At 47.5% G+C, this 16,546-nt stretch overlaps 1 protein-coding gene across 2 annotated transcripts in view; it reads left to right on the forward strand.

Moving 5' to 3' along the window:
• tdp1 (tyrosyl-DNA phosphodiesterase 1) overlaps nt 1-12,172 on the forward strand; it is a 42,719-nt gene extending 30,547 nt beyond the window's left edge. For both annotated transcript variants that reach the window (XM_088925861.1, XM_088925862.1), the window contains 2 exons: nt 4,045-4,153; nt 11,352-12,172. In XM_088925861.1, the coding sequence (XP_088781987.1) occupies nt 4,045-4,153; nt 11,352-11,425 (183 nt within the window). In that variant the 3' untranslated portion in view covers nt 11,426-12,172. The remainder of the gene's footprint in view (nt 1-4,044; nt 4,154-11,351) is intronic.
• Nucleotides 12,173-16,546: the final 4,374 nt, after the last annotated feature.

Genomic DNA, 16,546 nt, shown 5'->3' on the forward strand with positions numbered 1-16,546 from the left:
TGGTGTGGTCTTGCCTCATCAGATTCTCTTTTGAATGCTGGGTTGTGTTGGTGTGGTGAGGATTTCTGTGTTTCCTTGACAGTCAGAGAAAATATCTAATTTTCCTCTGTCTTGTGAATCAAGTGTTTCTGAGGGCCCATTCAAGCTAGCAGGACTGCATTTCAATAGCGTAGTCTGCATATTAGCATTTCACTTGCACATGCAGTGGAGTGCTTATTATTTCTGGAGGAGAGGTTAGCTCATTCTCAGAATGCTTATGGGTGAGTTGTTGGGTCTCAGTAGGGCTCATAACATAAGATTTGAAGAACCCAGAACCCTAGCCGCTTTTTAAAAAAAGGAACACAGAACTTTACCAAGACAGTGTTATTTTAACCACCGTACCACAGCAGTCTAAGGTGACTGCCGTTTCCGATTTGTCGCTCTGTGTGCCTGTGGGCGTACTGTATGTGTGCTAATGAGTGTGTCCATCTTGTGAAGGACTAGATCAGGAGTGTTTCATAGAGTCTGTGCTGGGTGATCCAGTGTCCCTCTGTTGTCCTGTTCATTTGGGTCCACTTTCTGCTCTGTTCTTCTTTTTCCTCTCCTGATTCTGCAGCCCTGTGTACAGTAGACGCATCTTCTGTATGTTTCTGGCCTCCTGCCAGCCTAGCAAAGGCCAAACAGGGACAGAAGTATCTAGGGAATCTGGTCGTGGAAGAGCTGGCGCCTACATAGCATGTGTTGGGCTTTATTGGTTAAAAACAGGAAAGCAGCAGAACCATAGGAGGTCAGAAGGAGGCAAGTTAGACTGATCTATAATGAAGGAGCAAAAGAGAAAGGTACTGTAGTGATCAAAATAAGGAAGTATGTCGTTCGTCCAGTTTCTAACCACTTCTTCCAATTCAGGGTCACGGAGGAGCTGGAGCCTGTCCTGGCAAGCAGTGGGCACAAGGCAGGGTCCACCCTGGACAGGACACCAGACCATCACTGGACACACGCACGGACACACGCACACACACACACCAGGGCCAGTTTTCCCAGAGGACAGTGAACCTGCCAGTATGACTTTGGACTGAGGGAGGAAACTGGAGCTCCCGGGGGAACCCCACTAACACAGCCTGACAGACAGAAAGCGGGGCAGCCAGCACCCCACAGCACAATCCATAAAGAGAAAACGCTCCAGGCCAGCTGACAACCCACCTGCAGTCCATGTGGGTCCTAATGCCCCAGTATAGTGACGGGGACACTCTACTGTAAAAAGACGCCATCCTTTAGATGAGACGTAAAACCGAGGTCCTGACTCTCTGTGGTCATTAAAAATCCCAGGGCGTTTCTCAAAAAGAGTAGGGGTGTTACTCCGTACTGGTGTCCTGGACACTGCACACTGGTGGGGGTGGAGAGTCCCCATTACCCGTAAAGCTCTTTGAGTGGAGTGTCCAGAAAGCGCTATATAAGTGTAAGGAATCTATTATTATTATTATTATTATTATTGTTATTATTATTATTATTATTGTTGAACTCCAGCGAGCACCCCAGGAATGGAGCCTGGGGCCCCAGTTCCACAAGGCAGCAAGGTTAAACACTGGAAGTATATCAATACAGCAAAAAATGAAAACATGCTAAGAACAATATTACATAGAGGGAATCTTTACACTGCCTCTACCATTATTTTAAAAAAGCACGGAACCTTACACTAGTGGAAAATGGCACCGCTTAGGAAGAAATGCCATCCGTTCCGTGTGCTGCTCTGCTGGGAGGAGAAGAAGAAGGCATTAGTATTCATTGTGGCTGATGGAGGCAACACTCTCAGCGGTTTCAAGTGGTTTCCTTTTATCCAGCCCGAGTCTTCTGCCGCTGCCCAAGTGTGCAGTGGTGCTCCAGAAGCAGTGGTGTACAAATAGCCTGGCGGATTTGTTTTCGAAAGTAGTTACTCTTACGTTCCGTCTGACACGGTTTTGTTGAGCATCCTGAAAGAACATTATGTCCTCTTGAAAAATATTGTGCTGTGGTTCGAGTGCACGTGTGATATCGTGACTGTCTCCTCTGTAGTCCTTGTCATCAATGCAGAATGGCCTGAGTTTGTTTTGCCAAACAAACTCAAAAGGGATATTTGCTTAACCACTGCTGACATTTTCTGCCTCTGGACTTGTATTGTTTCTTTAATTGGTTCAACAATAGTAAATCACAAATTCTTTTTTTTTCTACCTCTTAGGCAAAATTCCAAAAAATGTCACTGTGACCTGACTAATTTGTAGTTCTAATTTAAATAATTATCCTAACCTTTCTTTTCTCTGATCCCTCACAGAGCTAAACAAAACACCCCAATGCTTTAAAACCCTAAAAGAGTGTTGATTTTGCCATTTTGATTTGTGTACATCTATTTGATATTTTAATTGATTTATTGTGCAGTTCCTTCAGAGGTCCCCAAAGTCCCTACATTAGATTAATGTTGTTGTTTTTAAATGATTGGAATTGCTCTTGACATTTTATACCAATTAATATACAGACTTTGAAAACTGAAGTAAGCTATAAGCTGTAATTGTGTTGTGCATATTCATTGTGATCGTTCAGTGATGACTTTGTCAATGCTGCCTATGTCAGAATGCAAACAGTTGAGAAGTCCTGTGTATATCAGGCTTGTGTGAGTCTGTATTCATTCCCCTTGGCTGCTAACGCTAGGAAGTGCAGATGACTTGAGGCTACAGGAGCTGTAAGTGAACAGCAGGACTTTCCTCTGATTTTCAACAAAACTCTTTATCTGAAGTCCTCTCGAGAGGTCCCCTGCCAGTGCACGGGGTTTTTATCATTATAGATTGGCATTAGGACCCTTCCTTTGCTAGCAGTTACACCTTGCATGCAAATGAAGTGACAGCTAAAATATATTTTTTTGAAGTTTTGCTGTCAACTGTTCTACGCTCATGTGAGGAACAGATTAAGTAAAAAGGCGTGTGCTTTCTCTCCAGGGCAGATCAGACCTGTCTGGGATTTGATGTTCAGAACTGACGCTTGCAGTAACAAAAGCTGCTTTCGCTAGTTCATATTCTCTTTGTGTAGCAGTCCATTTGAAACTTGTCTGTGTAACAGCGCTGCAGGCTGTTCTGCACTGAACTTTCTCTCCTTTCTGATTCAGAACAGATCCCCGGCCTCCTTTATACTTTCTGTTACCTTCCATACTTCTGTTTCTCTATGACTTTTTTTCAGCAAACATTAATGACTTTGTGAAACAAAAGAAATCAAGTAAGAAGAGGGAAACTCTTACTACACCTCTTAACTATCTGCAAGTCAGCATTTCAGGGCAGAATAATGTCTGTCGTTACCGCTTTTCTGCTCATACTTGACAGTCACGTGTTCCTTGCTTTTCTATAGCACTTCTCATGCAAGGGATTGCAAGGGACTCTACATACAGGAAAGGGACCCGTTCATCTACAACAGGGTGACACACGGCAACACACAGTTCTGCACTGCAATCCCATTGCATGGCTGATCAGGGGATGTCCTGACGTTTCACACGAAAGATTTGGGAATTTAGCCAGGACACCAGGGTTACCTATTCATACAAACAGTGATTGGAATTTTTTTACAATCAAAAAGTCAGGACCTCAGTATAACATCTCATTTGCAGGGCTATGGCTTCTATAACACTATCCATGGTCACCGTGCTGGGAAATTGGCTTGGAAATTCTGGTCCAGATGGTTTTCCTTTCTGTGGAGCACAACAAAATGTGCATTGCTACAGGGGTCATGTTGGAATGATGTATGTTAGCATAAAATAGCCTTAAACTGAATTGGTCAAATAAATGATCTGGTTTCTTGCTAATTCTTTGTGCCCTGCTTCCTTCGTGTTCTTTTCTGAACTAAATGCCTTTAATTTCTAAATACTAGAATAGGTTCTAGTATTTAGCAAGGACTTTCTGACATATGTAATGTTATTTATGCTGTTGCAAGTTCATACCCTCACAGTTCTCCATCTGGGTTGGAGTGATGATTGCTGTTGGGGGTTTTGCAGTCTCTGGATCCCCACTCCTCCCAGGACTGACTGCTTGTTCTCACCCTTATGCTCCACAGAACATGAGCCGCTTCCCCATCGAGAGGAGCCCGTTCCCCAGCAGCAAGAGCCCCTCCGCCTCCTTCACTGTTCCCTTCGATCTGCCACCTGTGCACTATTCCAGCAAAGGTAACCCTCACACCTTCCCCTGTCACCCTGCTGCCCAGAGGATACCCCTCAACTGCCTCATCTGTCACACTGACCCCCACGGGACACCCCTCAACTGTCACCCTGTCCCCCACTGGTCACCCCTCAACCATCACCCTGTCCCCCACGGGACACCCCTCAACCACAGGACACCCCTCAACCCAGGGACACCCATAAACCACAGGACACCCCTCAACCATCGCCCTGACCCCCACGGAACACCCCTCAACCACAGGACACCCCTCAGTCGTCGCCCTGAACCCCACGGGACACCCCTCAGTCGTCGCCCTGAACCCCACAGGACACCCCTCAACCATCACCTTGCAACCCACAGGACACCCCTCAACCATCACCCTGTCCCCAATGGGACACCCCTCAACCATCACCTTGCAACCCACAGGACAGCCCCGGAGTGGTCACCTGATGAGTTGCCTCCCCTCTTTGCGAAGCGAGTGGGTTAGAACGCGATCGAATGAGTAACAATAAGCAGTTGTGTGGCTGCCTCCGCGCAGCACAGCAAGTCGATGTCAAAGAATTACAGATCGTAAAGACGTCTTCAGGATAAACCTGTTTTGAACTAAAACTTTAACAGTTATTGAAATGTAAACCCCACCACCTCCTTTATCGCTTATTTTCGATGTTTTTGTAGTTGTATTTAATTAATGACTGTTAGGTTAGAACCGTAAAGTCCTGCTTAGATAAAATCACACATAGGGATTTCTACCATGATTTTGTTTTCTAGACATCTTCCCCCTAATTTCTCATTTCCCTTTGAATCCATGGTTATTATATGGTTATTCTGTAACACAGGGTCTTCAGGAAGGCAACTATTTCATTGTTTGCTGAACAGTGCGATAGTATCTGCAAATGCCTTTTGAAACATTACTCCTGAAATGAAGGAGAACTTAGCAGGAACTCAACAAGTGTTGTTTTGACACCTTAGATCCCAGAGTACACGTGAATCATTTTAAAGCTGCTTTATACGTGTTTATACGTGTCTGTGCCATGTGTCATTACAGCGTCTCTCCCGCATTAGCAACCAGAGGTCTGCCACTGTTGAGTCACAGTGCAAGGAGTATCTTAACTTCCGAGCTTCCAAACTAGGACTCGCACTGCTTCAGCTCACTGACTGGACATACTGTAGTCCCTTTCTTTTGTTTTCTTTACTCCATGCTTTGTCCCTCAAGATATTCTCCAAGATTAGATTTGTGGATGATGATTGTAAAAATACCTCCTGATATCTTGTTCTCTCTGATGTTAGCAGTATCCAGTGCATAATTCACATCTTGCACTATCCTGTCTGCAGACAGTGGAAAATGAGTGTATTCAGTGCCTGATGGAAGTGTAATGGAGGTAATGCAGCCTTCAGGTGATGAGCAGCGCTGACTTTATCCAGCTACACAGCCTTGCAGCTGGATAAGGAAGCTCAAAGCAAATTATTAATGTAATAAAAAGGAGCATTTTATTTTGCTGATGTTTTTTCATTTTGAGTTCCGTATTTTTCTCAGGATTTTCACTATCGGCTTTGAAGAAAAAACAAAACTGGAGACCTGGTGGGATTTGACACTGGCCAGTCGTAGCTGTGTGACCCCCCCCTCCGTATTGAAGTGGTCTGGCAGGGAGCTCCATGTCCTCTTAAACATTTTACACAGTTTTAAGTTTCCATATTTGAACACATAAAGTCAGCGTGTGCACATGTTCATACACCCATTCTGTATTCCACTTGACATGTTCACTTCTATGTCTGCTGAGTCACCGTGCCAGAAATAGGAATAGGACTGTGCCTCACGGTCTGCCTACACATCCCCAGCACCTGCGTTCACTCACTGTGCCGTTCCTCTGTCACACTGTGTTTTTCATTTCGTTTCCTGCCTAGGTCTGCTGAAATACCACCTCCTCGACTGAGCTGCAGATAGAGATGCGTCCTTTTTAATTGGCTAATGATAAAATTGTTGGTAAACATGGGGAAGTGAATGTCCCCTTTCATCATCTGACTTCATTGCTTGTGTTGTCTAAGGCTCCTTTAATGATATTTTCCCTCATGTCTTTGCTGATCCACAAGGTTTTTCTACTGTGAGATAGTGGTGGTGTAAGGATGATAAGTAGACCAACAGGAGAGAAAAGGAGATTGGTGATTAGCCGTTGGAAAAGAAGCAAGCAGAGAGCATTGTGGTTGACTGTACTACACTGCCACAGTAGTTACACTGATCTTGCTGGCATTTGTGTGGAATCATATTTGTACAGATGTTTTGTACTTTTTTAAGGGAAAATTATGTTTAGAACAAGGAGAGTAAAATCTACAGTACATATGTTTTTTGGTTTTAAATCATTAAGTGAAATGGTAGAGCCTCAGGCCCAGTTGAACTGTAGCATCAGATAGATGGTTTCCAACTGATGGCAGTGAGCTGTAGCTCCTGGCAGGGAAATGTTCCAGGGCTTACTGGAACTTGCATGTTTGAACTTTTCTTTCTCAGAGTTAAGGTTGTTGGCAGTTGGCTCTTGTCATTAACTGAACGTCATTCAGTTTCCAGGTGGTTGGAGAACACCGCTTGAAATGGAGTTGTGTGGAATGTTTTTGTTCTTCAAAGGAAGTGTGGCTGGAGTGAGTGAGGGCGTGAAGCTTAGCTAGCGGGCAGTTGGAGCCTGGACGAAGGACGAAGCCGCACGCCCCTCCGCGTGTGCTGTCTCTCTAGCAGCAGACTGCTGTACTGATGAAGACTGGTAAAGACTGACAGCTGCAGGCTGCCAGAATGGCTTAAACTCAATTTTATGCACATCAGGGGACCTGCTAAATAGACTCCAAAGTGGTTATTTAAATTGTCTCCTGGGGTGTCTTGACATCTTGCAACAAATATCCAATTAAAGGCCTACAGGGTCATGTCACACACATTACTGAACACATACTGCACATGACAAGTATCCAAGTGCAAGTCACTTAATTGCCATGCTGCACTGAAGGAAGTTTTGAAAGTAAAGAGAGCTCATTTCTGACATTGATTAGCTGATAACACACCTTAGCTTTTGCAGTTTGGAGCTCCCTATTGACTGAGAATGAGCAGAGTGTGCATGTATCCTGTATAAAGTGCCTGACTTATCTAACAAAGTGAATATATGGTCCTTAGTTGATGTTTTATGCATTTAAATGAATTCTCTCATTTACAGTGTCAGGAAGAATTAATAAAGCAAAGTAGATATTGAAAATATAGTAATAGCTTTTAATAGGCTGTTATTATGTGTTACAGTAAAGTTAGAGCTTAGATTTCTCAGAAACACAGAATAAGACAAAGCTAGGATTTAAAGAAAGCTGTTTTAATTAGTAAAGTAGAATGCCCAGTACATTTAAATTGGAAATATAAATTGGATTAAACCATGGGAATGAAGTATTGTTACAAGAATAAAAATAGCCACAGAATTTAATACTGTACAAAATATTGATTTGTTGGTCTCTGCAAAGTAAATGTCCAAAGTGCATTTGAGCAAAGAGGAATGTGTTTTTTTTTCATATTATCGATTTTAGGGTTAACTTGAATTTCAAAACAATAATGGCAATATTCTTGCCTTCATGTTTTCTGAGACAAAGGGGTAATGGGACAGGAAAGTTTGTAATCTATATTGATTATATTGAGAGTTTTATTATGTTTTGAGTTAAAAGTGCATTTCATTAATTGGGTCCTTCTCTGTCGTACCATTTGCATTTTATTAGTGTGGAGAATCATATCAACTTGAAACTGATGAAGGGAGGCAAGTTTTTATTTCACTCAAAGCAAAGACATAAATTTGGAAGAAAAGCTACACAGTAGAATTAGATTTTCTTTCTCTCTGTAAGGTGCTTGTGAACATCAAATTAATTTCCACTCTAAAATAGAGAAAAAATAATTGGGTGTTATGTGTCAGGATGTGGTTGTGTCGATGATTTTGATTTTGCTTCAGGTTTTTAACATCAGCTATTTAAGGTGGAGTCCATTTCCGCAGATGTTCCTCTTAAAAACAGTTTTTTTTAGTTGTTGTGTTGAAAGGTTATTTTTAAAGTGTGATTTGATTGGATTGTTAATGAACCGTTTAAAAAAAAAGAAATCAGTTGACTAAAATCTGTTGATTGCTTTTCTGTTTAACCCAGTTTTGCGTAGCCAGTTTCCATGGTCACTGGGGTTCTGTTCCGTTCATTTACTTGGCAGTGCATGCAACACTGAGCACGGCACTCCCGGAGCACAGACTCCCACAGGGAGAGAGCCCCTCGCTCCCGGAGCACAGACTCCCGCAGGGAGAGAGCCCCTCGCTCCCGGAGCACAGACTCCCACAGGGAGGGAGCCCCTCGCTCCCGGAGCACAGACTCCCGCAGGGAGAGAGCCCCTCACTCCCGGAGCACAGACTCCCGCAGGGAGAGAGCCCCTCGCTCCCGGAGCACAGACTCCAGCAGGGAGAGAGCCCCTCGCTCCCGGAGCACAGACTCCCGCAGGGAGAGAGCCCCTCGCTCCCGGAGCACAGACTCCAGCAGGGAGAGAGCCCCTCGCTCCAGGAGCACAGACTCCCGCAGGGAGAGAGCCCCTCGCTCCCGGAGCACAGACTCCCGCAGGGAGAGAGCCCCTCGCTCCCGGAGCACAGACTCCAGCAGGGAGAGAGCCCCTCGCTCCAGGAGCACAGACTCCCGCAGGGAGAGAGCCCCTCGCTCCCGGAGCACAGACTCCCGCAGGGAGGGAGCCCCTCGCTCCCGGAGCACAGACTCCCGCAGGGAGAGAGCTCCTCGCTCCAGGAGCACAGACTCCCGCAGGGAGAGAGCCCCTTGCTCCCGGAGCACAGACTCCCGCAGGGAGAGAGCCCCTCGCTCCCGGAGCACAGACTCCCGCAGGGAGGGAGCCCCTCGCTCCCGGAGCACAGACTCCCGCAGGGAGAGAGCCCCTCGCTCCCGGAGCACAGACTCCCGCAGGGAGGGAGCCCCTCGCTCCCGGAGCACAGACTCCAGCAGGGAGAGAGCCCCTCGCTCCCGGAGCACAGACTCCCGCAGGGAGAGAGCCCCTCGCTCCCGGAGCACAGACTCCCGCAGGGAGAGAGCCCCTCGCTCCCGGAGCACAGACTCCCGCAGGGAGGGAGCCCCTCGCTCCCGGAGCACAGACTCCCGCAGGGAGGGAGCCCCTCGCTCCCGGAGCACAGACTCCAGCAGGGAGAGAGCCCCTCGCTCCAGGAGCACAGACTCCCGCAGGGAGAGAGCCCCTCGCTCCCGGAGCACAGACTCCCGCAGGGAGAGAGCCCCTCGCTCCCGGAGCACAGACTCCAGCAGGGAGAGAGCCCCTCGCTCCAGGAGCACAGACTCCCGCAGGGAGAGAGCCCCTCGCTCCCGGAGCACAGACTCCCGCAGGGAGGGAGCCCCTCGCTCCAGGAGCACAGACTCCCGCAGGGAGAGAGCCCCTCGCTCCCGGAGCACAGACTCCCGCAGGGAGGGAGCCCCTCGCTCCCGGAGCACAGACTCCAGCAGGGAGGGAGCCCCTCGCTCCCGGAGCACAGACTCCCGCAGGGAGGGAGCCCCTCGCTCCCGGAGCACAGACTCCCACAGGGAGAGAGCCCCTCGCTCCCGGAGCACAGACTCCCACAGGGAGAGAGCCCCTCGCTCCCGGAGCACAGACTCCCGCAGGGAGGGAGCCCCTCGCTCCAGGAGCACAGACTCCCACAGGGAGAGAGCCCCTCGCTCCCGGACCACAGACTCCCGCAGGGAGGGAGCCCCTCGCTCCAGGAGCACAGACTCCCACAGGGAGAGAGCCCCTCGCTCCAGGAGCACAGACTCCCACAGGGAGAGAGCCCCTCGCTCCCGGAGCACAGACTCCAGCAGGGAGAGAGTCCCTCGCTCCCGGAGCACAGACTCCCGCAGGGAGGGAGCCCCTCGCTCCAGGAGCACAGAGTCCCGCAGGGAGAGAGCCCCTCGCTCCCGGAGCACAGACTCCCGCAGGGAGAGAGCCCCTCGCTCCCGGAGCACAGACTCCCACAGGGAGGGAGCCCCTCGCTCCCGGAGCACAGACTCCCGCAGGGAGAGAGCCCCTCGCTCCCGGAGCACAGACTCCCACAGGGAGAGAGCCCCTCGCTCCCGGAGCACAGACTCCCGCAGGGAGAGAGCCCCTCGCTCCCGGAGCACAGACTCCCGCAGGGAGAGAGCCCCTCGCTCCAGGAGCACAGACTCCCGCAGGGAGAGAGCCCCTCGCTCCCGGAGCACAGACTCCAGCAGGGAGAGAGCCCCTCGCTCCCGGAGCACAGACTCCAGCAGGGAGAGAGCCCCTCGCTCCCGGAGCACAGACTCCCACAGGGAGGGAGCCCCTCGCTCCCGGAGCACAGACTCCCACAGGGAGGGAGCCCCTCGCTCCCGGAGCACAGACTCCAGCAGGGAGAGAGCCCCTCGCTCCAGGAGCACAGACTCCCGCAGGGAGAGAGCCCCTCGCTCCCGGAGCACAGACTCCCGCAGGGAGGGAGCCCCTCGCTCCCGGAGCACAGACTCCCGCAGGGAGAGAGCCCCTCGCTCCCGGAGCACAGACTCCCGCAGGGAGAGAGCCCCTCGCTCCCGGAGCACAGACTCCCGCAGGGAGAGAGCCCCTCGCTCCCGGAGCACAGACTCCAGCAGGGAGAGAGCCCCTCGCTCCCGGAGCACTGACTCCCACAGGGAGAGAGCCCCTCGCTCCCGGAGCACAGACTCCCGCAGGGAGAGAGCACAGACTCCCGCAGGGAGAGAGCCCCTCGCTCCCGGAGCACCAGTATTTTTCATGTCTCAGATGTTTTGGGCTTTCCTGATGATCCGATGCAACATGGCATTCTGCCACCCTTCTGAGTAGTCTCTTCTTTAGTACAGATATTTAGAAAGACCGTTTAAAATTCCTTCTAAAGGCAGTCAAGCATGAAGGAAGAAGTCAGTAAGTGTGTGAAGAGCTAAGGTGGTTAATCCTGATATTTTTGAAGATGTGTATTATCATGCAACTGAAAAAAGCTAGAAAATGTATTTTACTGTAGCTACATGCATTTTGAGTGGTGTAAATTTTTGTTTTAACAAATATGAACATAAAACAATATTTTTGTAAATATTGCTTAAAAAGACAATTTTTGAGTGTAATTTAAGCATTCTCTTTGCTTGACCGTACTCAGGCTTGTGGTGCAGAATTCTTAGATTGCTTTTCATGGCCTAATTGTGCTTCTGCTTGTGGTTCAGATCGCCCTTGGATTTGGAATATCCCATATACCCAAGAAACTGACATTAATGGAAACATCTGGGTGCCATCGTAAGCATAAGGAAAACCTGTTCGAGCCCGCCAGTGCCAAGGTTCAGAGAAAGGACATTGAGGGAGGTGTGACGATTTGGAAGAAGAGGAGTCTCGGCCCTTCTGAGCTGCGTTGTCTGTGCCCTACAACCTCTTCCTCTTCCAGGATTAAGAGAACTGGGAGCTGCTGGCATTGACTTTGAAGTTAGTCCTGCAGCTGAAGCTTATTTTAAATAGGAGGGTAATATGTGTAGATTCTCTTATTTAGCTTGTTGTGTATTGCAAACATGGTGCTATTCTAATTCATAATGATTGTTTTGTGTAGCTCTGTAAACCTTGTTCTGCAGTTATTGGATGAAAAAGGAAAACTCCAAACTACACAGGAATGCATTGTTGTTAACTGATCATGAAATATACAGAGATTATCCCTGTTTTCATCAGAAAAACAGCCTGGTAAACTAGTCTTTTTCAAGTTTTTTTAAACATATTATCTGATTGGTGCTGACATTTAATGTCATATCATGCCAGCTCGGCATTGTAGGTTCTTTTATAAAGACTTTCCAACCACTGTGTATCTATTAGATATTTCCAAAAAAGTTACTTTACCATTGTCGTTCTTACTGTTATGTTATGTCTAATGAATTAATCTTTATATAATTGTTAGTGTCATTAAAAAATAGCACAGTCTAGTATTAATGTTTTAGATTAAAATTAACAAATGCTAGGTATTATTGGCATCTTTGTGTGTAAATAAAGGTAATCTCTTTACAAAGTATTGTTACTTGTTTCAGTTTGTTTTCCCTGTCTCAGTTCAGAGTTTGTTGAATGACAAATGGATATGTACTGTAGCATGACCTTTTTTTCTTCAGTATAATCTCATTGCCAGTAAACCTCTGACGCTTCTAATTATAGAGTCGGCCTTTTTGGATATACTGAGCCACCCTCTCCTGGTACCAGCAGGTCCATAGAGTCCTGCACAGCCTGCAAATGGGTTTGAGCCTCTCTCCCAAGAGCTCCTGCCTGTCAGGGATGATTTAAAAACCCCTTGGCAAATAGTCAAAGAACAGGAACAGTCACAAAACGGTCGGGGATATTCTGACCTTGAAAAAGTGATTTCTGTGGTTGTAAATGGTTATGAAACAAAATACAGATTGAAAATGAGTTTTGAACTGACACAAGGAGAAAGATAGCAGATAGATAGAAAGATAGTGGATGAAGGCATTTGTTTCCTAAAGAGAAAAAGAAAAGTAAAGTACACCAGAAAGGTCTTGAATAGGGATCATGTGTTTCATCTTCCATTCACACAAGTTTAATAAAGAAAATTAAATTGAATCTACTGAAGCACAGTTACCATGGCATACATCTTTTGTGACATACAGAAAAAAAGTACTTTTGTTGCTCCAATCAATGTTAATGTTACATTAACGAGATTACAATACCATGTTTCTTAGCAGACTTGTAAGTGATTGCAGGTGTTTATACTTGAATATTCTTGGATTATTGAGGTTGACTGGTATAGGAATATAGCCTTTTTACCTATAAATAAATACATTTCATGTGCAGTGACAGTTGGATCTTTACACAGTGAACAAGCAGAGATTTTCCAGTGTAAAACCCATTAAAGCACATCTGTGCTAAACCACGAGGTGGCCAGGTTATCAGCTCGGTGACCACCACCTGCACATTTAAAGAGTGGAAATGTGCTCGGCTCTTCTGAGGGCGGGTGTCCCGGCTGCAGGCCATGCCTGCGGTCTGTCACACTGCTGCTGAAGAGCTGGGCATCACTCATGCTCCAGTATGAATAACTAAGAACACCGACAACGAACAAATCAATAGGTTATTCTTACTCCTGGCTATTTGTCCTTTTTTTGGTAAAAATCACAACCACAAATTTATCTGTTTCCTATGTTTTTGTGGGGGCCCAACCTGCACCCCTGCAAGCTCTGATCAGCCGATCAGGATGCTTCGTTTATTCATCTTTGGCCTCTTCTGTTCAAACCGTTGCTACTTTTTCTGAAAAGGTCGGCATTGATCCTCGTTTTTGCCAGGTGTATTAATGCAGATTCCACATTGTGCTCAGTGCTGAAGCAAGACGTGATGCTGGGATCCAGTTGTTTATCCACCAATAAGCCATGAGGCACCTATGTGCAGCTCCGAGGTGATGCTTATACTGCTGGCTCATGCCATCCCGCACTGCCTGGGGCTCGTGTCAGCTCCTGCTCCCAGCTCCCCTTGAGGGTCAGGCTGTCTGGGACCGGCTCTGACAGCCCGACACCCCGGCACCAGGAGGAGCAGTTCTCTGACTGTCAGTCAAAGGGTTAATACGCCCGGCGTTTTCTAGCTGTTTTCAGTTTTTAATTCCTGGGCTTGGCCTTCTGCTCTGCAATGATGACTCTTCGGTGCAACATGTCCTAATCGCATTGCTATCTCTCCCGTCGCAGCCCGTCAGTCAAGAAAAGGGAAAAGTGGAATATGGTTTATTCTAGCTAGCTGGCAACGGAGCAACAAAGGATAAAATACAGTTTTAAAGCACAGCCAGCTTGGAAAGTCATGCATTGCTACTGTAAGTCTCCGAGTTACTTGTGCTGGCATATGTGGTCGTATTGTATACGTAACATTTCTAGAACACGAGAAAGGTAAGAAGGTCAATCAGTCCAGCTAGTCCCAGGGCACCAGCTTCACCAGCACGGCTGGGCAGCTTGTTCCAGCCTCCCGCAGCCTCTTATTGTAAAGACGTGCCTCCGGCTCCCCGTTCTTAATGCGCTTCCGTGTAGTTTCCACTCCTGCTCTCTGGGCCGTGATCCTCTATTCGTTTTGAAGCATTTTTCTGCATTGCCTGCCTTTAAAGATTTTGTATATTTGTGTTGGGTCCCCTCATACTCTCCTGTGTTCAAGAACAAAAAGGTTCAGTGCCTTCAGCCTGTCAGTACAGGGCATTCCTTTAGGTAGTCCTGATTCCTGAGTAGCAATATATTTTCTATAACCTGTTGGCCTATATTGTACACTGTACTGTACACTAAATGAGCCCTTTCAAGTGTGTTATACAGTACAACTGTAACATAACACCTCTTGATTTCATTTTAACTGTATATCCTAGCATTTTGTGTGCCTTTTAATTGTTTTTATAATTAATGTTTTTACTGCCTGCCTGCAATTGTCTAAACTTAATGCTGGCTGATTGGCTAGTTCTTAATCTTATCTAAATCTTTTTAATCATGTGTGTATCTGCTGCTTCTACAATGCTTGCTAATCCTTCTAATTGGGTATCATCTGCACCCGGCTGGTTTCATTCTCCGCTGGAATCAGTTTCTAATCGTTTCTTCCAATTCAGGGTCGTGGGGGAGCCAGAGCTTATCCCAGCAAGCAATGAGCCCAAGGCAGGATACACCCTGGATGGGACACCAGTCCATCACAGGACACACAGACACACACACACACACACAGGGCCACCTTTCCCAGAAGCCAGTTATCCTGCCGGTAGGTGTTTGGACCAGGGAAGGCAACTGGAGTACCTGGAAGAAACCCGTGGGAACAAACACACAAGCTCCACACAGATTGTGCCCCAGGGCTGGAACCGAACCCAGGGCCCCAGCACTGTGAAGCAGCAATGTGGACCACTGCCCCACTGCGCCTGAACCTGCTCCCCTGATATCAATTCAGAAGAGCAGTGCAGAGCCCTGCAGTACTCCAGCAATTACATCCCCCCCGTCTGGGTATTCACCCCTTAACTGTACTCCCCGTTTTCTAGTTAAGGACCAATTCTCAATCCAAACACACGTTTCCCTGAACGACTACCGCCAGCAATTCGAGAATTTATATTCTGTTGGAACTTTATCAAAATCCTCCTGGAAATCTTCATCCATTTTTCACTGTCATTAGATCGCTGTTTCCCCACCTTTGTTTTAGAACAAGCACATTCAGATTAAGTGTGGTTATTGCCGAAATGTTTTGGGCTAGTTCACTTAGCCAGACAGGAGCTTTTCAAATGAATGCCGAATGTCGATCAACGCAGTCTCTTTGTGAAAATGTTGTTTTTTGCAAACACCTTTTTCAACCAGCATTGCTGACACCAATTTTTCCTCTCGTCCGATCTGTTTTTATGTCTACTGCATTAGGACAGATCTCCCCTTGTTGTGACAGAAACCCACAGTGACGTCAGATACAATTATCAGTAAATGCGATCCTTTGCGGTTTTGTAGAAAACTACTTAATTTAGATAAACGAGCTGAGGGGCGGGTGGAGCTTCCGAATTGCTGTTGGATGCATTTAAGTTTTAAGATAATATTTAAACATGTAATGTTTTTTATCTAGAACGGTATGCAATGCTCCCCATTATGAACGTCGAAGAATCCCATCTTTTTTCTGTCTCGTATTCTCTTTTAAACCGAACGCCAGTCCACTGTTTTAAAAAGAAATAACACTATTTTTTTAGTTTCACACGTTGGTTTATTACCGGTTAGGTCGTTGGGTTTGTGCTTGTAACTCCTGTAACTCCAAAGGAAAGAAAAGGTTTGGATCGTGAACTGTGAGGGCATCATGAGCCCAATAATAGGGTCATTTCAATCTAACAGCATCCTTTCCGAAAATCTCAGACTTACACTATGACACCCGTCTTTAAATATCAGGTGACAACCATGAACTTTTCCAGCCGAGTGGTTTTTCAATCCGAGGGAAACGCAGCAGGGCGTCTTTAATGCTGAAGCTGCACCTCGCACCTCGCTCAGTCCCGCGGCGGGGTCTGCACAGCTCAGCGCCGGTGAGGACAGCAGTGCGAGCGCAGCGCCGGAGCACCCGTAGTCGTCAGACTCTGGGTGGGGTGGGAAGGCAAAACCAAACGCAGTCTAACAGCAGGACAGGGCTCAAACCCGGTTCGGCTGGAGGAACGCGCGATCGCTGGCGTGAAATGGAGGGTCTGCGCCTGACGAGCGCTGGGGTTGTGTAGCAGCACACGAGAGCCGAGGCGCATTTGGAGACCGGCGTGCGGGCAGGGCAGAGGTCCGACAGGGGATACTGGACCACGGGGCGCTCGCTGGGGCACAGCTGCGCGCCGGGCGGCCACGCCACGGCACGCCTGCGGGCTCCTGCCGCCCCGGGGGAGAGGGATGAGAGGGACATTCGCGGGCTTCACCGGTGAAAGTTTGGATCC

This window comes from Atractosteus spatula, chromosome 9 (assembly GCF_055471065.1).
Source record: "Atractosteus spatula isolate fAtrSpa1 chromosome 9, fAtrSpa1.hap1, whole genome shotgun sequence".
NCBI classification, from domain to species: domain Eukaryota; kingdom Metazoa; phylum Chordata; class Actinopteri; order Semionotiformes; family Lepisosteidae; genus Atractosteus; species Atractosteus spatula.